Genomic DNA, 24,010 nt, shown 5'->3' with positions numbered 1-24,010 from the left:
AGTATTTCCCCATCAAAGTCCTAATTAGTCGTTCCGAACTTGCGTGTGACTATTGCGCACGTACATGCCTTGCCAACGCTCACTCTCTAGGTCCCCTTCAAGATTCAATAATGTGGTATGTGATCCTACGAGCTGAGGGTCTCGTTCCACACAAGGCTTCTGCCCTTACACCTAGATACATATTGTACGTTCCGGTGTCAAAATACTCGAATGGTTATAGCAGTGACTTAATTATGATGTGTGTGACACAGCCGTGCTATGTCACATGTTGGTTGCATTGTGCAAACTTGTGGCTTTTTTACGGCTAGTTTCTTGCCCTAGATTCATATTCGCTATAAATTCAAAGTTCTTCCCATATTACAAACCAACTCTTACTTTCAAGCCCTTGAGAATTCAATACAACATTCACTCAAATCATACAAAATCAAACTCTTTCATTCAAGGAAATTTTAATACCACCAATGCTAGCTATGATCGATTTGTTTTAAAAGGTCCAAACTTATAATTATCCCATAGTGGTTTTAACTTTGGGGGTCTCTCCAATTCGCATGATGAGTATCAATTCAAGTACCACCAAATCCGCATTCTCCCTATTCTTTTATTATATCTTTTGCATTACTGCCAATCAGTATAGTTCCAACCCTTCTCATTCCATTGTGCCCTGGGATTCATTCGTATCAATACGACAATTTACTTCAATTAACATGATAAATTGGTTTATTATTGATGCCCTTTTCAACAGTGGCTCATCCATTATAAACCATTTTAACTTGACCCGACCCTACCCGTTTACCTAGTGAACTACCACATCCATTAAGTAGAATGGAACCACATCTCATACAAGATAAAATTATAAATTACCTATTAGGTAATGGGTCAATAATTTAATTGGTTTCCCCAAGTAGGATATACAATAACTACATAAGATGTATTCTACTCAAAAAGTAGGAGGGAGTTGAAGGTAAAAAAATAAATTGATGAATTTCTAAGCAATCAAAAGTAGCAGTGAACTCGCATGTAAAAATGCTTGCTGCTCCTCACATATTACTAATAAACCTTTATTAATCTGATTACATACTGACTGCACATCATTTACACCCATACATATAAAAGGCCTTCCCATACATGATACATTACACCTCACCTCAATTATTCTCATAATGCCTAAATGGTCGAATCTCCTACATAGAGGATATAAATATATAGAACAAAAATTTTGCACAATCTATGCTATCAGATAATATGACTAGAAGTAACTAGATTGATCTTGTAACAGTTCAAGCTGAGCTAACAACTTAGCCACCAAACATCTCAAAGAAGGCTCCTCCTGAGCAAGATGTATCAGCACCACTTGAGCTGAACCTCCATACTTCAATCTATAAGGTTCAATCCGAAATACTCTTTCCAAAATCCATAGCGTCTTTTCTTTAGCCTTTACACTTCCTACTTCTAACACTCTTATAAGAGCCTCCACCCCACCTGAGCTTTTCTCTATAAAATTAGTTCCATCTTCCCAAACTTCGTCCTGCAAGAGAGTGGCAATTGTATCCAACACCGCTTCATCAGCTTCTCGCTCATCACCTTCCAAAACACGGATCAAAGGAGGAATAGCTCCGGCTTTTACCAAGCAGAAATTGCCTTTGATGCTGCAATGTCCACTGTGGATTTCACAGTATCCATCTATAGTAGGTGAAGGAACACAGTTAGCCCACCGCGAATTCTTAGACCTTCTAGATGTAAGGGAGTTTTGTGATAGCTGAGCTAGAGATACTGCAGCTCTGTATTTAGCTTTGATCGACCCATCTGAGAGGAGTTTAACTAGAATAGGTATCACTCCCATTTCTGCTGCATAGAGTTGTAGTTTCTTGTCAGAAGGTAGTGTAAATCTGATGAAAACACCTGCAACACTTTCTTCTAAGGACCTAGTTGTAGGACTGGTTGAACTTGAAGAGCTCATAGAACTAAATAATGAGACTAACATTGGCAACAGATTGACCCGTTTGAGTTTATCTGTTGCCTTTTTATCTGATAGAGGAATGTTGCTCAGTAAACCAACAGCAGCTGCCTTTTCAGCCTCTGACGATGTAGATGAGATGATATTCACTATCTTAGGAAGATAATTTTCTTCAATAGATGAATTTTCTGAGACAGTATATAGCAAATTGAAGGCCGTTGTTCTAATTTTGGTGTCGCCTTCATTGATGAAAGGAAGCAGAAGCTGCATAGCCCCATTTTGGATGATATTGCTTCTAACTACAGAAGCACCCGGCTGAGAAAGGATGTTGTTTAGAGCTACAAGGATATTGCACCTAAGTTTTGGACTAGACAAGTTTAGAAGTGAGAGAAGCTGATCAGGCAAATCTTTATGCTCAAGAATAGAATCCGTGCATGATATAGTTGCAAGGATAGCAGATGCAGGTTCTCGGAGGCTCATGAGTGAGGAAGTGACAGAGAAAAGGAGCTGAAGCAGAGGAGGAAGGATACCGGAATTGACTATGTATGCTATGTTTTTGGTTGAGAGGGATAGATTTTGTAAAGCGTTTAAGGCTGAAAGCTTTGCTTCAAGCTTTCCTGTCTTGAACATGATGACTAACGGTTTGATTGCACCATCTTCTCCAAGCGAGGCTCGAGTTTTTTCTGTCAATGCCATCCTTGAAAGTGCAGTTGCCATCAGAATTTTACTCATTTCTGAACCTGCAACGATACATTACTTTTAGTACTATGGATGTAAGATTTGCCTACCAATCACTGAGAAGTGCAGAATATACTACCAATCCATAGCAGTAAGTAGAGTTTCTTAAATCAATAAATTGTAATCAATAGTCCTTGCAATTTATTAGTGCTATGTTCAGCAGAACATGAAACCTTCCACCTAAGTTACACTATGTACGAGTTTTCCTATTCTTGCCTTGTTTGGTTTGTTAAGGAATGAACATTATTTTCACATGCTGAACTTAGTTTTCACAATGGACGGAATTGATTTTCTTTAATTAAAGAGCAAATGTCACATTACTTTCAATTGGTTACTGTTGGACTGTAATTCCCATATGAATTAGAGTTCAATCCAAAACATCTTCCTCTAACAGTCCGTCTTCAGTACGACTGCTCAAGATGGTTATACACATTTCCTCACAAAAAATAAAAATAAAGAGATAGTTATATGCATCAATAGTTACCCCATTACAATTACTTCTTATTAGTAACCCCATATATGCATTATATGTTATCCCATTTATGCTAATCAGTAACCATGTTGCAACATGAACTAACGGTGTTGTGTGTGCCATATACGAATTTGTATCCATCTACACCTAATATTGCCTATAATAAGATTCATGAAACAAAAAGTTGGTTTGATGTATGCAATGCTTGTTCAGTACTTTAGCTTTGTTCCTAAAAAGAACTAGTCAGAATGCAGTAAAGGAGTTTGGTACTTGCTAGAAAGCAATAAAGTGGTTTGATCTCAGTCCCACCTCTAAGATTAAAGTTTAATTCAGATCAAGGGACTCTTCCCCAAGCTTCATTTGAAAGAAAAGTATCAAATCAAATGATACCCATTTGAAACTTTTCACTAGAAAATCCATATAACAGCTACTTTTGCCATAATATTAAGGTGTAAAACATGTCTTTTACAAAAGAGATGTGATTCACAAGTTGCTTCATGCTACACTTTGCCAAAGGTCTTGACAACTTGATTATAGTAACTTGAATCTTTAAACCAAATTTTGCAGATTATTTTTGTTAAAGGACCAACTCAACCAAAAGATTAAGCCGATGGTTGGAATTCCAAGAATAGTTTTATACTCTATCACGCCCTCTCACGCGAAAGCCCATTGGACTTTAAAGTGTGGATGCAACACAAGTCTCCTTCATACCTGGCGCGTGACCTTTATGTCATGCTGACTCTAATACCATGTCAAAGGACCAACTCAACCAAAAGCTTAAGCTGATGGTTAGAGTCCCAGGAAAAATTTTATACTATATCAAGAGTATAAAACTATTCAAATTATCAACTCAACCAAAAGCTAAAATTAATTTTAACGAAATATTTCTCCAAACTGCTTGAAATAACCCCGCATTATTTTACTAGGGCGGCTAGTTTAGTTGGTTAAAGTCTGAGGAGTAGTATTTGGTATCGAATTAGGAAGTTACCTTCCTTTAAGTGCTGGATTAGAGGATGAAAATAGGCAGCCTCAGCCATGAGAAGAGCATTTTGAGTATTACATGAGAGAGCAGTTAATAATTTCCCTGCATCATTTGATGAAAGTGGATCATTCCCATTTAATATAGCCACCAACATGATTATACACCCTTGGATTCTCCCAATTCTTCGACGAACACAAGAAAGCTGAGAGAGATCTGTTAGTAACCCAACTGCTTCTCTCCGCTCGTTCTCATTTCGAGCTAACGACTTCACCAATGTTGTTAAGGAGCTTATGTCTGCCATCTTCTCCTGTTACACTTAATCAGTACAATCACTAATTGAGCACAAGAAACAAAGTTTAATGGACATAGAAAATGAGAGGAAAGATTAACATGTATAATCATTAGATCTTTTAACTATTTATTGACCCCATATTACACCCCGTCTCTTGTATGACACATCAAACACTCAAATGATGATGCAATATTATAAAATATAAACTAATTTTTAGGTCCGGGATACTTCTCGGATAATTATATATTTCACTTTAAAATGACAACATCTAATATCACCTTTGTTGAGTGATTAACACTTTAGTATATATTCTTGTAATCACGAGGTCGAATTTTATAGAACTGCATTTTCTATTTTGATTATACGTGTTCCAACAATCAACTAATATTGTTGCATGTTGCCCATAAGAGTTTGAATTTAGATTAGTTTGTAGTAATCCCAACTTCAAGGGTAAGGGTCCACAACATTCTTGGAAAAATCCAAAAAAAAAGCCTCCAATATGGTCCCTAAGTTGGGAATTGGATGATTCAAAGTTAGTCAAAAGGTGAGATTAATATGAGAACATGGTCAAAATTCAATTATTTATATTAATTCCTAACAAAAACAAATAAAGAAGAGAAAAAGCCAAAATAAAGATAATACCTTTGTTTGATCATTCTCAAATGCAATGGTTCTTAGCACCTTGATTATACCTAATCTTTCAATGCATTTATTCGATCCCAATCGATTAATCAAAATGGGGATTATCCCTTCATCTATAATCCATTCATAATCAATAATTTTATCTCTAATCAAAAACTCTAATCCCAAAAGAGAATTTCTAAACTCATCATCATTACCATACTTAAGTTGTAATGTAACATCTTCCTTTTCCATATCCATAACAACTCTAAACTCTTCTTTAACACACAAAATTTGATCATCATCATTCATGATCTCCTCAACAATCTCCCTAGTACTCTCACTAGAAGAACTACAACAAAAAGAGTTATCAAACTTAGCATTCATCATTTCCTTATGCAAAATCCCAAGTTTGTCCTTCAAGTCTAAGGACACCCCAATACTAGCAAACAAAAGAAGGCCTAAGGAACGCCCAAGATCATGTGTATGCCGTTGTATGACATCGAAACGATGAGCATTCGAGCAAATATTCCGGTTTATGATGCAATTTCGAGCACGTTGAAGCTCGGTTTCTAAGGACCCTATGGCAGACCTTATGCTAGGAGTGTCCATGATCATCTTATCTTGTCTCATAGTATCTAATATTGGTGAAAGCTTCTCAATGTAAATAGAAAACTCAGTTAAAGCTTCTGTGTCGATTTCTGAGTCTTTTGCTAAAGAAGCTACTTCATCTACTGATGATACAAGCTCTAATACTAACTCTGAAAAACTTCTTGTGTTGTCCATTTTCACTTGCTTAATCTTCTTCATTTTTTTTTTGTAACTTGTTTGGTAGTTTATCTTCTCTATGAGTGTTGTGTTTTGATGAATGAGCTTAAATTGTATGTAGAAAGTTTTGGTTGAAGAGAGTGAAGAAGAAGAAACCAATGCAAGTGACAAGGTTTTCAATGGATTTTTTGCAAATTGAGTAGTGGTCCTCTGTTTAATAAGTGTATTATGTTGACTGTTGTGGCCAAGAAATGAGTTGGAAGGGTAAGAAAGGTCCTACCTTGGACTGTTTCTTTTGGTAAGGTTTTTCATCAAGAATCTCTTCTCTTTTTTTATTCCTGTTCAAGTTTGTAGCGTGCAAAGGGGTAAATAAAATTTTTGACTTTTACTAAAATTTCAACATGGACTTGAAATTTCAATCTGTCTAATTTATTTGGTTATTGAATAATTATTGACTTAATGTTGTTCAGAGTTGGGGTTTTGATATGATGATGTCATGATAACATATTATAATTTTAGTTATGGGATACTTTTTTTTTAATAGGTTGTGGCTAGCAAAGGAGAACTAAACGAATTTGCTACTACTGATATGTGATCAAATGTGAAGATTATATTATACTTTTAGTTTTGTAGCGATAGTGGTAGACTGGTAGTTGTGAAGACGGAGATACTAAGAGCAATAATGTTCAAATGGATTATATAGTTCTTTAGCAATAGGGGAGGAGTAATTTCACTTAATTCTAAAAGTTAATTGATACTTACAATCATCCATTAAAGGATCTAAAGTCGCAATTTAATTATGGCAAAGTATTGGGTCAGACCGTCTGACGTATTGTTTACTGTCAGACGGGCTGAGCCCAATACATCTTCTCTCTGCTTCACTTTTTAGGTCACATTCTCTCTCCTCTTTCTTCTTCTTCTTCTCTGGATTTTCATATAATCCTTCAAATCTGCCATAATCAATCTTCAAGGATTTGTTCAATCATTCACTTCATCTGCCGTTTTCCTTATCTAAGTTATACATCACAAATTTTCCAAATTTGAAATCCATATTCTGCGGCACCACCAGTTCCAACCTCACTGTATGTTGCGATATATTAAAAATTTATTGTTATGATTCACACTGTGATTGTATTCCTAGTTTTTAGGAAACTTTTCTATCTTTATTTTCTGTTCCTTATCATAAGGAACCTAGGGCTGTATATTATGAGCAACACGAATCAATCAAACACAGCACACTATTCTTCCCTTCTCAATCAAACACAGCACATTATTCTTCCCTTCTCAGTTGCAATAATTTCATAATCTAACAAAGAAGAAAAAAATCAGCTAAGAGGAATGAAGAAGAAGGAGAAAGTGAGAGAAAGCAGAGGTTAGTGTTTTGTTTTTCAGTTGGACTTTGTTTTGTTTCAGTTGGACTTTGTTTTCTTTCAGTTGGACTTTGTTTTGTTTCAGTTGGACTTTGTGTTTCTTTCAGTTGGACTTTGTGTTTCTTTCAGTTGGACTTTGTTTTGTTTCAGTTGGACTTTGTTTTTTTTCAGTTGGACTACCTGAAAAAAAATGAAGACTACATGAAAAAGAATGAAGACTACCTGAAAAAAAAAATGAAGACTACCTGAAAAAGAATAAAGACCAACTGAAACCCAAAGTAAGTCTAACTGAAGTACAAAAACCAACTGAAAACAAAATGAAGACTAACTGAAAACAAAATGAAGACTACCTGAAAAAAAAATGAAGACTACCTGAAAAAAATTAAGACTACCTGAAAAAAAATTAAGATTAACTGAAAAAATATTGGAACCACCTGAAAGTCGTCCGACCAAAGATTATGGTCGGACGAGTCCGACACAATACGTTCTCTTTAATTATTGGACACCCATGAGGCTTGAACTAATGACAACACTTATGATCAGTTCATGCATAATTTAAAATGTCTTGGTTGATCCTTTATATCGACAAAATTACAAGATGGATCTTTCAGATCTATAAATATACAAGACAAATCTTTCAAATTTTGTATCCAATCCACATATAAAAATAAAGCAACTAAACTAAAGCATAACTACATGTACTTTCCTGAAGTCGGGGGTTATATTGATCAATAATTCATATTATGATTTACTATGTATAAAATTTAAAAGGAAATGGAAGATTGTTTCACGAGCACAATCAAATGCATAACGTATAACTCTTTTATTCCACTTCTTTCAAGTGTTTGATTTAACACTTTAACTTCTACATTAATAAATGATCTGGGGTATCGTCCGGAGTTAGCAACTAGTTAATACTAAAACTAATGGCTTAATTATTAATAAAATCAAGGAAATTAATATAGACATCAATCAAAATTAAGAGGGATAATTTGTCACATTTGTCTACAGAAAATTGGTACTCAAAAGTGGTAAAATGGAGTTGGGTTGAAAGGCGTTCTTGGGGAGGCCATTGCATGGAAACTTTACAGCAAAATTAATGGAATGGAAGACTTGTAAGTTATAAGTCTACTTGTAAAGTTCCAAAATTGTCGTGAAGTTCGTGGGAGTGTGTTGGAAGACCAAGTCCAAGCCAAAGGTCTTCCACTTTCACAAGTCGCTTTCTAGTCGAAACTAGCGCAGCCTTGTTATTGATTGGTTTTACATTAGTTGTTTCATTTGATATTTCCATCAATTGTAAGTTTACAACTACCCTCCCCACCAGCAATCAATGATGCCATAACTAGGGGTATTAACGAGTCATGGATGCTCAGTATAAGATTTTATCACATGACCTCAAATTAATACAATAATGTTTTAAACAATGAACTATACAACATTAGATACTATTCTTTTAACATGAAAATATTAATAGTTCTGGATATTATCGGAGTCTAATAACTACTCCTAGTTACTATTTATATATATTGATTTTTAATCTAACTTGGTGATAGAGATAATATTTACAATAATATTTTCTCCCCTATTTAGGATATATTTATGTAATTCTTATATAGTGTGGATTCTTAACATAGTTAGGATTATTATTATTATTATTTTGTAAACACTATATATAGATCAATGGGAATACTACAAAGATTAAGGAGTTTTACATTATCTAACATGGTATCAAAAGTGTAGGCTAGCGGTCCAACTTTAGCACTACAAAGCACAACCTTCAGACCTCACGTCCAAAATTTTGATTGTTTTTCTTTTTCGTTTTCCTCCCTTTGCCGAGTGCTACATGTAATCTTCCTACTGCCACCTAATACTTCCGCCCAACATTGTCCGCACTGCCAACACGCCAGGCGGCTTTGATCCCAACCCACAACCAATACCTACCCCGCCACCTGCTGCCTTTCATCCGACATAAGCAGTGAGTAGTATAAAGAAAGAGATTCCAATCATACTTGATCATGAAAAATCTCAATACTCCAACCGTGTTAAATGATTTGAAATCCATTGTCATGCATGCAACGTTTTGGACCATATTGATCCAAAAACTCTGCGCCCTGATATTTCTGATGAATTATGAAATCGTCTAGATTCAATTGTGAAAAAGTGGATATATGGCACCATATCCTCTAACTTACTGCAAATTATACTGTATCACGGAGCCACTGCCCAAGAAACATGGAATCAACTGCAAGCTATTTTTCAAGATAACAAACATACAAGAGCCGTGTATCTGGAGAATCAATAAATGCTTTGCACGTGTCCAGTTTTTTTGACATCTCTGCTTACTTTCAACAATTAAAACATCTCAAATATTGATTAGCCAATGTCGATCAAATTGTTTACAAACAAAAATTAGTTTTGCGTATGGTTTCTTGACTCGTTCATACTGATTTTGACACGGTTGCATCACTAATTCAACAAATGGACCCTCTATCGTCTTTTGAAACGGCCCCATCTCATTTATTACTGGAAGAATCCAGACGGGCACAAGAGGCACCTAATCACACCCAATCTTCTATTGTTGCGAATGATACTCCACAAAATTCGGCCCAAACGTAGACCTAGCAGCAAATCTAGCCACCAACTACAGCGACGGTGGACTTGGTAGAGGCCACGACAATTTTGGTTGTGGTAGGGGATGTGGCCGAGGACGTGACAACAACCAACAACCTCAACAACCCGCACAAACTTGGCCATGTGTCCCTCCTTCACATTGGGCCTCCCAGCAGCCTCAACCCAATCTCTATTGGGCTCCCTAGTCAGGCGCTAGTCCCTGGGCAGCAACCCCTTACCCATATCCCCAGTGGGCCTATGCTCCAGGGCCTAATACTACCCAACCACCTCAGCATGGACCCCAGCCTAGCAGCAAGCATATTAGGCTTATGCAGCCCCCCTATAGGCCCCTTATGACTCCTACAGAATTGTGCCATGCCTTTTCTACTACGACTCTTCAACAACCGGATGATGGATGATATATGGATTCGGGTGCTACATCTCACATGACTCATAATCCAGGTACGCTCATGTCCTTATTTAATTTAAGTACCAATAATCATATTTTAGTTGGTAACTATGACCACATTCCAATAACGGGTTATGGTCATACCTCCCTATCTCCCCATAAATTATCCCTATGTGATGTTCTTAAGCCCCTCAAATCATCAAAAAACCTTATTTCACTTAGAAAATTCACATATGATAATCTTGTTTCCATTGGATTTAATCCCTTTGGTTTTTCTGTGAATGATCTCAAAACGGAGACCATTCTAATGAAATGCAATAGTTCGGGAGATCTTGATCCTGTCACCACATCATCACCATCTACTTGCCTTGCAACCGCCCTCATGACCCTTCTCCAAACGACATGGCGAAACCGTCTTGGTCATCCTCCTGGCGACCAATCTTTAAGTTTTCTTAGGAGTAGCAATTTAATAGAATATGATAAGGAGCCAACCTCTAATTTTGTAGCACTTACCCTATTGGGAAACATACTAGACTTCCTTTTGCAACTTCTCATATTGCTACATATAGTGTTTTTGATATTATTCATGCTGATTTATGGACTTCTCCTACTCGGAGTAGTGATGGATATAAATACTATTTAGTTTTGCTTAATGATTTTACTCATTATGCGTGGACTATTCCTCTCAAATACAAATCTGAAACATACCAAGCCTTTATCAACTTTCAAGCCTGTGCTATGACTCAATTCGAACGTCCTATAAAAGCCTTTCAAAGTGATCATGGCCGAAAATTTGATAATGGTCCCTTTAAATTACTGTATTCAGCATGGTATTATTTTTAGATATTCATGTCCACATACCTCATCTCGAAATGGCAAAGCTGAACGTATGATTCACACAATAAATAATGTCATTCGCACCATCTTCTTTCATGCTTCCATTCCATCCATATATTGGGTTTATGCTTTAGAGACTACTACCTATCTTCTTAATATCTTGCCCACTAAAACTCTCAAAAATAGAACCCTAGCCGAAGCATTACTTTTCATCACTCCATCGTATGATCATTTACGCATATTTGGTTGTCTTTGTTTTCCCAACCTCACTGCTACATCTAAAAAAAAGCTTGCTCCTCGCTCCACCCCATGTCTCTTTTTGGGGTGTCCTCTTAATCATTCTGGGTATCAGTGTCTTGATCTTGCCACAAATAAAATCATCATCTCCCACCATGTGATTTTTGATGAAACAACTTTACATTTTCTACACATTAGTCCTTACCATTGTCACATTATGAGTTTCTTGGAGTTGATAAAACCTCACCCTTGCCCACACATATTCTCATGCGCCAGGCCTGAACTCCATAACACAATCCTCAAAACGCTAGGCCCCATTCCTCCCCTCCCCCTAGGCCCACTCGTGTCACACCTGAGGCCCAGTCTCCCTCCCCTACTCCAGCGCCAGTCAACCCCCATTCCCTTTTCTTTGGGCCCCACCACTTTTCCAGCCCAACTGAGATATACACCCCTTCCCCAGCGTGGCCACCCACCTCTACAACCCAATAAGCTCCTCTCCCTCCCCATGCATCACCAGAAGTCGTCATGGGATCTTTAAACCCAATCCAAAATATGGGCTGACTGTTTTACCGATCGGTCTAGTTTTACATCGGTCTCCTGTGCCCAAAACTCGCAAACAAGCCTTATCTGACCCAAATTAGAATGTGAATAGAATGATGAATATGGTGCTTTAATTAAAATATGGACATGGGAACTAGTATCTAGGCTTACGGGAGTGAATGTTGTTAATGGTAACGCTTTGGGCACCTAAGATATCATAATGGTAAGACCGTAAGTGTTGAAAAATAATAGTATTAAGGAAATTAGTGGAGAAGAGAGAGGATGCATATAGAAATGTAGAATAACTCAAAAGGAAAATCTAGAGAAAGGAAGTAGAGGATGAGGGAAGGGACAATTAACTTAAAGTTATACATGAGTTACCTTAGCAAGTGAGTTGACAATTGTCTTTATTATTTCAAACTTAGTGGATAGTTTGATTTGACACGAAAATTTAAAAGAAAGAATGACAAGTCATACAGCAGTGTAGCATACAAAGTAAAAAAAAGAAATAAAGACTTATAACACGTAATTCTTATTGGAAAAGAATGTTGGTATACAGTAAGACTTAGTTGGGTCGCTACCGAATGGTTCTATTCTCAGAACCATCCTAAGGTAGGTAAAGCTCGCCCCCAACAATCCTTCTCTACCTCCTCACTCCCGTTGGAAGGGGGGAAGACAAGAAAACATAAATCAGCGAACCAATACCACAAGCAGAGTAAAGATAAAAAGTAGTTCAAATGAATAAAGAAATGCAGCATAAAGAACTTTATCTTTAGATTCAATCGGATAAGTGGAGAATCGACCTTGTCTTGGGGTGCATGGCATTGATGCTGAACACACAATGGGAGAATGTCGCAAACAATAGATTAAGCCATGATCAAGGACTCCATTCACAAATCTACATCATGGGTAGTAATACCTTGGATCTTTCTTGAAACACAAGCACATTGAATGCTTTCAAGCTTTTCAATTTAAGGTAAAACCTGTATCCTGTGCTTATTACTCGTTAGGTCAGGCCCTAAATGATGGGAGATCTCCCGTAAGGCCGTAACCAATGCTCCATTTGCAAATCTTACTCGCTTACCACACCCTGTGCTAGTTTATATATATCCATTCTACAAACTATGAATTACTCAACTTTGACAAAAATAAAAATAAACAAGATTCCACTTTCCATCTTCGAACCACAGCAACTCCCACCTACTACCCTCAAATAAAGCAATGCATTCATGTACTTCCTCAACATTGAAGAAAAATAGAAAAGACAGATTCCAATTTACAGGTAATTTTCAAAGAGTAGGAACTGTATACATTCGCAAGAAGCAATCAAATTCCATACAAGAAAAAAATCAGTTGGCAACGATGCAAGAAAGACCAGAATATATGAGTCCCAAACACTAATATCAAACCTCCACATTACCAAGCAAATCTAGAAGTGAAAACAATTAACAGTAGCAAAATTTAAGTCTAGTTTAGTCCCTTTGTAAAGCAACAAGGTAAGAAACAAAGACACCCAAAACCAAACCAAACAAACCAAAGGCTGACTTAGCAACATTTCTCCACATGATCAATTCTCAAGCCAGATGATCTCGAAAAAGAGCCAAAAATAATCTCTCATGATAACAAACACGACAATGAAACGAAATGCAGCCTTAATAATATGATCACCCTGCTGTACCTAACCCCTCTCCCTCAACACATAACAAATCCAAGACCTCATCTTAGTCTGTCGATTAAAATAAGCATGAGCGACAAAACAAATGACCATATTGAGTTATAACTTCTCTATCCTGTTTTTTCTCATCTGAAAACTTACCTAGGGAAATTCAAAAATATCTAAATTGCTTCACCTTGCGAATATGAGCATAACTATATTCTTGGACCTCTCGAATTCGAGAAAATCCTTTAATGTTATCAGTGTTTGGAGCTTGTATGCCCCTCTAGTAATAAACTGTTTGGTAGTTAAAACTGATTTATTAACCTTCTGTTTCATCAGGAATTTATATGAAGCATCTCCAGTGGCATCAAAGCCAGGCATATCCCATAAACGGTACCCCGATCAGCCTGTTCCACCATCCATAAATGCTATTTCTGGTAACAAGACACCTGATACTGGTTCTCAAAAACCAAGGATGAGGTGGACACCTGAGCTCCATGAACGTTTTGTTGAAGCTGCCAAAAAACTGGGTGGTCCTGACAGTATGTTTCTGTTGCACCCGTTTGTTCGGTTTCTAGGAAAATGTTAGTTTTCATAGAAATTAGTTCTTCCAGTAATTATCTCAAAATCTATGCCTTGAGAACTCAAGTTTTATGTACACTTTGATAACCAGAAGAGAAAAACCAGAGTTTATGCTATTGACAAGGTGACACTAATGATTATTGGGATGACAAGTATGACTAGTAAGTACCTGCCTCTACTTTTTTACTTGTACTTTTAAACCTATTAGCTCAAACGAAAGAGAATTGTGCTATGCACAAGATGTGGGCTCGATGCCCACATAGGTTACAAATTGACACTTCTTAGAAGTTAGAACCCTACATAAAGCAGAACATATTGCACAATAGCACTCACGTACATGAAGAATAGAGTTGAAAATTGTCAAATCACGACTCAAACTAGTGTCATCTGTTCCTTCTTTTTACCGCCTCATCAAGTAAAGCTTAAAAGAAAAATTAAAAACATCCTAAGAACAAAACAGGACATGAAAATAATAAGAGCATATGTGGGAGTCGAACCCATATTTTTGTGTGTTTGGACACAAAACACTCACCAATTGAGCAATAAGCTATCGAATTGCAACATTTGAGTAGAGTTATATGAAGTATTATCTAGAGTTATAGCAACACTTGATTAGAGTTATAGAAAATAGTAGTTATTGTGCCACATGAACCTGCTCACGCTCAGCAAATAAAGTGCCGGAAAAGGGAAAGAAGAGAAAGACCCTAAGGAAGAAACAATTATCGTATATAGCAAACTTTAAAAAATAAATTACTTTAAAACTATGTGCTCATAGCATGTTTAAAGATCAAAACTAAGCATCGATCTGGTATCTTCTCAAGGCTGTCTCCCACCTATGTTCACAGCCCTGCTATTACGGCATTACCAGCAGGGAAATCAGTATCGTTAGGCCCTAGATCGGGAAATAAATTACTAGCTTTTACTGCTCAGGAGACATTAAACCATCAATGATTGATCAACCAAAGATAATAACAAAAGCAATTGAGTTTGTGTGTCCCCATTAGCGTTCTAGGGTGCACAAGTGACAGCAATAGTACAGTTAAGAAGCATAACTAACAAAATGAGCTGAAACCTAACACATGCAATGACAATACACCCTTCTTTTACCTTAAAATAAGATAACCACGCAAAATCTAGGAACAAACTAGTGGAATTCTTATCACAATCATAAATTAATATTCTAGAATTAAGTATGCAAAGAAAATTCCCAGATTTGGAACCTGGGGTAATTCCTTCAGTTAAGGCTTGAGAGAGTGAGGGAGAAAGAGAAACAGCAAAAGCTGAAAATTTCTCAATCACTTCCTCTTTCCATGGCACATTGCTCACTGAACACCTGAAGGATTTGATGGTAATTGACATTTTGCTTCGCATGCAATCATCATACTGCAACCCTAGTTCGAAAATTGATGATGAAAGAAAGAGATGTGATGAGAAAAGGGAGCAAGAGGGGTATAAAGAAATTCAAAACATCATAGAAAAAAGAAGCTTTTCAAGTACAATGGGTTTCTCTTGCTGTATAACCCACATTCAATGTCTCTGATTTGGGTTTCAATCTAAAACTCTTATGATGGAAAGCCCAAGAGAACATACCAGTAAATGGAACCCTAGCATGCTCATACTTCTAACTCAAAGTACGCCTGCAACACATGTCTACAAAATTATTGCTCCTTTTGGCCCAACCCATGATATTAACAAAAAAAATACTACTTTTCATCATTCATGCAAGAAGGATGACAAAAAATACCAAGCACACCAAAAGAGTCTCTCCACATGCTGGATTTTCTAGCATAAAGGGATCGGCTGTCAATACTTACAAAGTGTTGAGGATAATGATGTTGACCTCGTGCACTCCAACCAGCTTATATATCCAGATAAATTCTCGTCTCACCAAACATTTCAGGGCCTAAATATTCAGCCACGGACATTTGTATAACTTGATCATATTAAAAATCTGACATGCTTCTGGTCTAAAAATCGGTGTCTATATCCATGTCCCAGTATCCACCGTAGGGTATTTCAGATGACATGACGACTCCAGGTAATACATTTTAAGAGCACATTAGCAGTAATCCTGCAACCCTCCTCTCTCAGCATAGTTGATTTTATCATTTATCAAAAAGATAGCAAAAAATTACACACTCAAAGAAGCAAAATAAAGATGTTTAATTCCATTTACAGGAGGCAAGACATATAAAGACCAGATCAATATAAAGGAAAATAGACATACATTAAGGTGACAGCCAAGTGAAGAGTGAAGACCTTCAGTCACCTAGAATGCTAATAAGTTGTAATGCCCATGCGACACTTTCATTCGGACAATAGGAAACAGCACAAATATCAAGAACAAATTTCAACATGAACACCGTACATACCACACCAGTGGAAATCTTGATAAATCCTCTATCTCATCACTGGCACAGTGGCACCTGTCTTTCCTGCCTTGAACAGTGGACTTCCATTAGGATTTAGTCTATGACCAGTCAAGCTCCCAGTCTCCCACCTATGTCCACAGCCCTGCTATTACGGCATCACCAGCAGGAACTAGGCCCTAGATTGGGAAAAAAATGACTAGCATTTACTTCTCAGGAGATATTAAACCATCAATGATTGATCAACCGTAGATAATAACCCAAACAATGCTTTTGTGTGTCCCCATTAGTGTTCCAGGGTGCACAATTGGTATCTCCTCTCTAATTCAGGACCAATTTTACAATAAATGGTTCAGAAAAGCTTATGGACATACATGTACTATAATTGCTGGTTGCGACAACTAGATTTTTCAAGTCCAAGAAGGATCCGGGGACAACATAACAAGAAAATGACATATGTCATCAACTACTAACACCATAACCAGACTAGCTGGGTGAAGTTAGAAACAGACAGTCGGAACTTCAGCAGATCCAATCTCATCCCTTCAATTTTGAAAAACAAAGGGACATTGGAAAATTAAGACTGCAGCTTGGCAATGATGACTATTGAATAATTCTTTCCTCTGAAAGGAGGTTTCCCAGTTGGTAAGGTTGGGGGTTCATAGCACTTCAATGAAGTCGAGTGATACCCATTCATGAGGATATCGAGTCACAAGAAAATGTGACTCTGTCTACAGTTATGAGGCAAGAATCCCTAGGGTCTACATATCCTTGGAATTGCTCAAATTCGAAACTCCGAATCTCTCCCGCGCGTGTTTCGTAATCCGATATCGAAAGAAGTTCATTCATCCCACACTCTCCGTCAGTATTTCATCCCACTTTAGTACACGAATTCTATCTCATTAACACCAGTGAAGATATTTACACTACTTCCTTTCTTACTACTAATTCCAACCGCTAAAGCCCATGGAAAGCACAGGTAGTCAGGTAGAATTCATTTTTGCACGTTGCATCCCCGAGGTTACATAAATACTTTGGTGAACAATGAAGGCCTACCAAACAGGAAGATTATTCCATGGTTACTTTGTTATTTTACTAATTGGTTTCTAAGAGCTTGTAAAGCTCCATTTAATGTTTGTACGTTGCTCCTCAGTGTTGTATGAAGTTTTATTGAGCCAATGTCAACAAATGTCATATATTAAAACAAATTTCTGGCACAAATTTTAAGTTACGTACTCAAAACTATCCTCACTTAATTAGCACCAAAAACAAATTAACCCCGATATTCAAGAAGTTAAACTTAACTTTGCATCCTCCATAAACAGACTTTGCAACCAAAACATTCAAAATTACAAAAAAAAAATGTGATGCATCACATATTACATCAATTTTGCATTAGAAACAGAAGACAAACACGCACATTGGCAGCGCGTGAATTTCCTAGCAGATGATCAATAAATACAAATAGATGAAAATCAAGCATAACTCGGGCCAAAAAAAAATTGGAATTTTATATGATCGTACAAATTGTCATAAATTGATTAGATCTCTATCACATTGACAATAATAGTACCCTTAAGAAGGATAATTAACAAAATCAGCTGAAACATAACACACACAATGACAGGTTACCCTTCTTCTACCTAAAAAAAATCACCAAACGAAATCTAGCAACAACCTAATGCATTTCTTATCACAATCGAAAATGAATATTGTAAAATAATGTATGCAAAAGGGGATCCCCAAAAATTAAGACCCTGAGGAGATTCCTTTCGTGGAGACTTGAAAGAGAGATGAAGAAAGGGAATCAGCAAAAAGCTGAAAAAAGTTCTCCATAACTTCCTCTTTCAATAGCACAACACTTATTGAATATATGAAAGGTTTGATCAAAATTGGTATTTTGCTGAACATGAATATTATTAAATTCAGATATACATCAAGAAATACCCCTTGAACTTAAATTTAGAGCTAGCGGAAAAATTCAGCAAAGCTTCTTCTTTCTACTGTGTCCAGTCATTCTCTATATACCCCTGTCTTCCTCCTTTATTTTCATCACATCTCTTTCTTTTGCCATCAAATTTCGAACTAGGCTTGGAGTTTGATGATGAAATGTTACTATGAAAGTCCCAAGAAAACATTACAGTTAAAGGAAGGCCAGTATGTTCAGACTTCTAACTGATCAGAGTATGCCTGCAGCATATGTATACAAGGTTATTGCTACTTTCCCCTAAAAAAAGGTCATTGCTACTTTGGCCTAACCCAAAGTTATATTAAATGAAAATACTCGTTTTCCCAAATAATCAGGATCACAACATCAGGTATCCCACAAGATAAACTGCACATTTAACAAGCACAAAAATATACATGAAAATTGTATATACCACAACAGCGAAAATCTTGATAACTCCTCTATTTTATGACTAGCAGCTGTCTTTCCTGCCTTGAACTGTGGGCTTCCATTAGGATTTTTCATATGATCAGTAAAGTACCTAAAACAGGGCAACCATACAATAAACTGTAAATACTACTGTATTGATTTTGAGGGAGAACAATATGTGAATTTGTGAACTGACACTGTGGGAAGACTGAAGAGGGACAATAGGCTGTACTGCTGCAGTAGGCAGGCATAAACAGAGCTAGTGAATATGTATAATGGAGATTTAGAAGTCAAGACAAACTAAGTAGTTAGCAATTTGTTATGAAAATTTGCACAAGCAACAATCACAAACACAACAAAAAGTAAGAAATAAGAGACTAACACTTTTAATGTGATTTGATCTTCCAATAAACCAAAAACTTCCAATAATTTATGCCTCATGTGTAACCTTTAAACACACAAAGCCGTAAAACCTCATATAATTTGAAACAGGACCATAGGAGAACCATCATCAAAGCTCGCCTAAGGGGAGGAGAGTCAATAGTCCTCTACAAACCCCACATCAGCCCCCATATGACCGATGTGGGACTTAAGTCTGTCTTATACCTTGCAATGGACCGACACCATACCAAACCCTCTTCAGAGCCTCATGCCCTCATTCAGAGAGGGAAATAAGAGAGAGAAGGTTCCTGGCCCTGGATGAGCACCGTCGTCACTTCCATCGGTCACATGTGCGGCAGGCGAGAGGCTTTGCTACCATTAAACAACACTAGAAACCTCCCTGCACAGGCCCACAATTTTTTAAGGATCCCCCCACTTAGTTCTCATAAGGAATGACCCCTTAACATACAAGACTAAATCTAACTAGTTTCTATTTCTTGCCCACATTACAATCTATAAGACTTGAACACCCTCACAAGTCACAACCCTTTTTTCTTCTTCATCCTCAAACTTAACTACCCTCAAATCTTAGGACGTGTTAAACAAAGGTGGTAAGGATTAGTCCCCACAAAACTCTTCTCATTTAATATGGATCTCGATTCTCTGGAACGTTCAAATCAGCTAGACTCGACAGATGTCTAGTAAGTGACCGGTGGCGTGTTAGATTTACTGAAGGTCTAGTAAGTGACTGGTGGCGTGTTAGATTTACTGAAGGCATTGTTACTCCGACACCTTCATTTACCTCAAAAATAGGGTGTCGTGTCGTGTCCGACACAACACTTTAATTGGACACTTCATTTTAAACTAAAATCTTGACTTTTTTCTACAAAATAGCCGAGTCAGACACTTGGACACCCGTATCCGAGTAGACACTCAATCCGTGTCTGAGCAACATAGACTGAGGGTGCAGTTAGAAATTTTCCTAAGGTGAAATCAATCAGTGTCCTATCTTGCTTAGTGTTAATGGATTTTCTCCGAATTCCAAATTAAGTTAAACTTTTCTGCTTTCAAGCTACGTGGATGAGTCATGCAAAATTTGATGAATTTATTTCTTCTCAATGGAAGAATAAAGATCCTTTATCTCCTTTCTTGAAAAAATTTGCAGCTTCTTTGAATAAGTGGAATAGGGAGATGTTCCACAATATATTTTAAAAAAAGGCAGAACTGTTTGCTCAAAAACTGCTGTCAAATGGCAGATACTAGAACCTTATCAAACATGAGGCCAAGCTTAGAAGAGAAATGGATGAGGTCCTAAATCAACAAGAGATATAGTGGTTTCAAAAATCAAGAATGGATGTAATTGGGGACGGGGACCGCGATACGAAATACTTCCATCTTTCTACTGTCATACGTAGAAGAAGAAATAAAAATAAAGCCCTTCAAAACAACGCAGGTGATTGGATTTTTTGTCAAGATGAAATCAAAGCTATGTTATATGACTATTGGAGTAGCCTCTTCCAAGAAGAGCCGTGTGAAAATTTCACAGGTGAATGGCTCCTTCATGACTATTTCCCCTTATTTCTCGCCCATTTGCACAATATAAAATTAAGAAAGCTTTGTTTAGCATGAAGTCGTTTAAGGTTCCAGGCCCCATTCGGAACTTGATTTGAAAGCTATATCTGGACCCGGGCGTTTTCAGGCTGCCGCTAATAACCAACCAATGGCAAGCGCTTTTCCTTGTGTGGAACCTATGTCAATGGGAACTGATGAGTCGATCCGCTATCAAGAAAAGAGATTCATTATTCCTCACCTGCTTCACCTTAACTGTTACTTGAACAAGTAAAAGTTATGTCTTGGTCCGAGTACGGATTTCAACCCTTCTTTTACTGGGACTTAGAGTTTATCACATCTGCTCAAAAATGTTCTCGAAGGCAAAGAGTTTCCACAGGGTCCAAATGATGCGTTTCTGGTGCTTATTCTTAAGATGGAGTCTCCATACTTACCAAACTAGCCAAAGCACTTTAGGTCGATTCGCCCGGTCTCTTGCTAGCCCTCGCCTTCTTCAGTGGCCAAGTTGAAGCGTTCAACGGTTCTTCGGTCTACCACCGCCTTTCTTGAAAAAGAAAGTTGAGCTTTAAATGGTAGACCATATGTATTTCTATTTTAGAGCTTCTTTTAACGACCTATGCATTTTGTTATCATTTCCAACTGAAAGATCCATTAATCCAAGTGGCAGAAGATTATAAATGGATCAACTTTTTCGATTTCCATTAGAGATCTAAGGTAAGATGATGATACTGAACACCAACCCAATCGGTGAGGGTGGTGTCATGAATGAAGACAAAGCAATCGACCAAGGAAGAAGATTAGGTCTCAATACAAAGCCTTTGTTACGACACAACGTAGACCTCTATTATATAGGGATAGATGTAAAGTGTCTGGGTGAGCTTAGGGGACGTAGCTAATGCCTTCCATGTCAATCGGGTCTTAATCGATGGATTTAATGGAAATTCGAATATCGTGTATAAGATTGTGACAAAGGTGATAGTGAATAGATTCAAACCTTTACTCCCACATCTTATTTTCCCAACTCAATGAAGTTTTGTGCCCAAACGCCAAATCTTGAATAAGATTGATGCTTCACTATATGGGAAGAAAGCAGGGGAAACGAGGCTAGAAAGCATATGATAGGTTGTGATGGAGCTTCATTAAAGAGTTACTTATTGAACTCCTATAGCATATGATTGACTTGGTGATGAATTGTATTTCGTCAGCAAGTTACAGATTTTATGGAATGGTGAGCCTATGCACTCTTTTGCACCGACTCGAAGTATTCGGCAAGGGGACCCCTTGTCCACGTAACATTTAGCGCATCTTATTGACTATGAAGTTAGGGTGTATAACTGGCTTCCAATCCGGAATAGTAGAGATGGCCCTACAATCTTCAATTTAGCTTTTGCGGACGATCTAATTTGGTTATGTGAAGCAACGGTAGAGCAAGCTCAAGTTATACAGGAATATAGATTTTGTAAAGCTTCTGGTAGCAAAGTAAGTTTTCTGAGAATACGAACCTGGACCTTCATGATAGCATATGTGCTGAACTTAACATAGAGTCTACACTCGATTTTGGTAAATATTTTGGAGTCCCCACTATCCATGGGAGGACCACCAAAAATGATTACCAATATCTCATTGAGAAAGTGAACAATAAGTTGGCAGGTTGGAAGGCGAAAACCCTCTCTTTGGCAGGGCGAGCCACTCTGATTCAGTCATGTCTTTCAACAATTTCTTATTATACCATGCAGTCAACTAAATTATATTGATAGGAAAACTTAAAGATTTCTATGAGGAGGCACGGGAAATTAGGAAAAAGTTCATTTAGGGGCCTAGAAGAATGTTACGAAGCCTAAGATGGAGGGTGGGCTTGCTATACGTTCCATGCGCCAAGCCAATGCTGCGATTCTAACAAAACCTGGATGGAGAGTTCTAACTGAACCGGATACCTTATGGTCCAGAATTTTGAGAAGTATTGTGCGGGTTGTTGTGACATTGATAAGTTTAAAGCTAAAGCAACTTGTCCAATGCTTGGAAAGGTATTACGGCTAATATTGACACCCTTCGCAAAGGGGGGTTAGTATAGCTGTTGGGAATGCTCTAAAACGCTCTTTTGGCACCTTAGGTGGGCAACCACAAGCCTTGCACTCACCACCCAAGAGCTACCTTTAAATCTCCAAGATGTTACTGTAGATGAGATGTGGGATAAGAATATCTGCTGGAAATTTGATGCTTTCTCTGAATTTCTTCCAGCCAATATGTTAGCTGAAATTGTGGCTCACGAGCTTATTGATGATGAGGATTGAGGAGGCTATTGACTCAGTGTTCTATAGTGGTGCTCCTTCAGGTGGTTTTACAATAAGTTCTGCTATGAAGACCATCCGAAATGATAATTTTCCAACTATTGATAGTGTCAAAGGTTGGGACCTGGAAGTTGATTTGGAGAGCTGCGATTCCCCCAAAGAATTCGGATGTTTCTTTGGTTGACAGTACAAGATAGACTAATGACCAATGTGAATAGATTCCTTCGAAAATTCCCCTTTTGCAGATCCTCAAAACAACCTGAAGTTCCTGATCAAACTTATCAGCAGCTCTGTGACAACCAAGCAGATTCAGGACTCAATTCCATAGCTCAGCTTAATAAGCAGAGTGTTAAAACAAATGATTCACACTCTCTGCTTCAGCAGAACTAAAGGGACACAAAATATTAATCAATCTATTAGCAGCAGTCTGTTATGCAAGGATGCTTAGGAAAGTTCCTAACAGCTGGTTATAAGCCTTCTTAATAGAAAAAGCCTGAGAAGAAGTGACATTCTGGCAACCACCCCACTGCTCTTTTTTTTTCCCAATCCAAAAAAGCTATTCCTGTAGATCCACATCATAGTAGTAGGAAGAGCAAAACTATCCACTTTTTGTTCTTCACATTATTGGCATTCATCCACCTAACCCACAACTTACCTTTCATGAAAGAAATCCAGCAAAGAATGTTCAAAATTGCAGCTTTACTCCATAACTGCATATCCTTCAAATTCCACCCTCCAGCTGATCTGGGTCTACACATGATTGATCAGAGCACCAAAGCTTTTTTGGAAGGTCACTATCCCCTGTCCACAAGAACTTTTTGCAATGTGCTAATACCTCACTCAATTACACACCCCCTATTCTATACACGTATGAGAGAAGGAAGCACAAGAAGAATGTGGAAGCCACTATTCAGCACCCTACAGCTGGCAGCACTAGAATGGAGCAAGCAGGAAATA

General features: G+C 37.5%; 1 protein-coding gene and 1 long non-coding RNA gene across 2 annotated transcripts; one reads left to right on the top strand and one right to left on the bottom strand.

The window, feature by feature from the left end:
• Positions 1–955: 955 nt before the first annotated feature.
• On the bottom strand, positions 956–6,026 carry LOC104887488 (U-box domain-containing protein 44). Its single transcript, XM_010672118.4, has 3 exons — positions 5,081–6,026; positions 4,153–4,453; positions 956–2,694 (listed from the first exon to the last, which is right to left on the bottom strand). Exons 1-3 carry the CDS (start codon positions 5,867–5,869, stop codon positions 1,247–1,249), a joined length of 2,538 nt encoding a protein of 845 aa, XP_010670420.2. The 5' UTR covers positions 5,870–6,026; the 3' UTR covers positions 956–1,246.
• Positions 6,027–12,863: 6,837 nt separating this feature from the next.
• Positions 12,864–14,001, top strand: LOC130590327 (uncharacterized). The gene is made up of 2 exons (XR_008967921.1): positions 12,864–13,112; positions 13,827–14,001. It is a non-coding gene; the product is annotated as an uncharacterized LOC130590327 (long non-coding RNA).
• The last annotated feature ends 10,009 nt before the right edge of the window (positions 14,002–24,010 follow it).

This window comes from Beta vulgaris, chromosome 2, assembly GCF_026745355.1.
Source record: "Beta vulgaris subsp. vulgaris cultivar EL10 chromosome 2, EL10.2, whole genome shotgun sequence".
NCBI classification, from domain to species: Eukaryota; Viridiplantae; Streptophyta; class Magnoliopsida; order Caryophyllales; family Amaranthaceae; genus Beta; species Beta vulgaris.
Note: the sequence above shows the minus strand (reverse complement) of the source record. Positions and strands in the feature narration are given on the sequence as shown.

Excerpts from the sequence above, each read along its gene's own strand:
- LOC104887488 (XM_010672118.4), bottom strand. The coding sequence starts at position 5,869 with ATGAAGAAGATTAAGCAAGTGAAAATGGACAACACAAGAAGTTTTTCA. Across the intron at positions 4,454-5,080 it reads TTGAGAATGATCAAACAAAG|GAGAAGATGGCAGACATAAG; the intron begins GTATTATCTTTA and ends TAAGTGTAACAG. Across the intron at positions 2,695-4,152 it reads AATCCAGCACTTAAAGGAAG|GTTCAGAAATGAGTAAAATT; the intron begins GTAACTTCCTAA and ends GTATCGTTGCAG.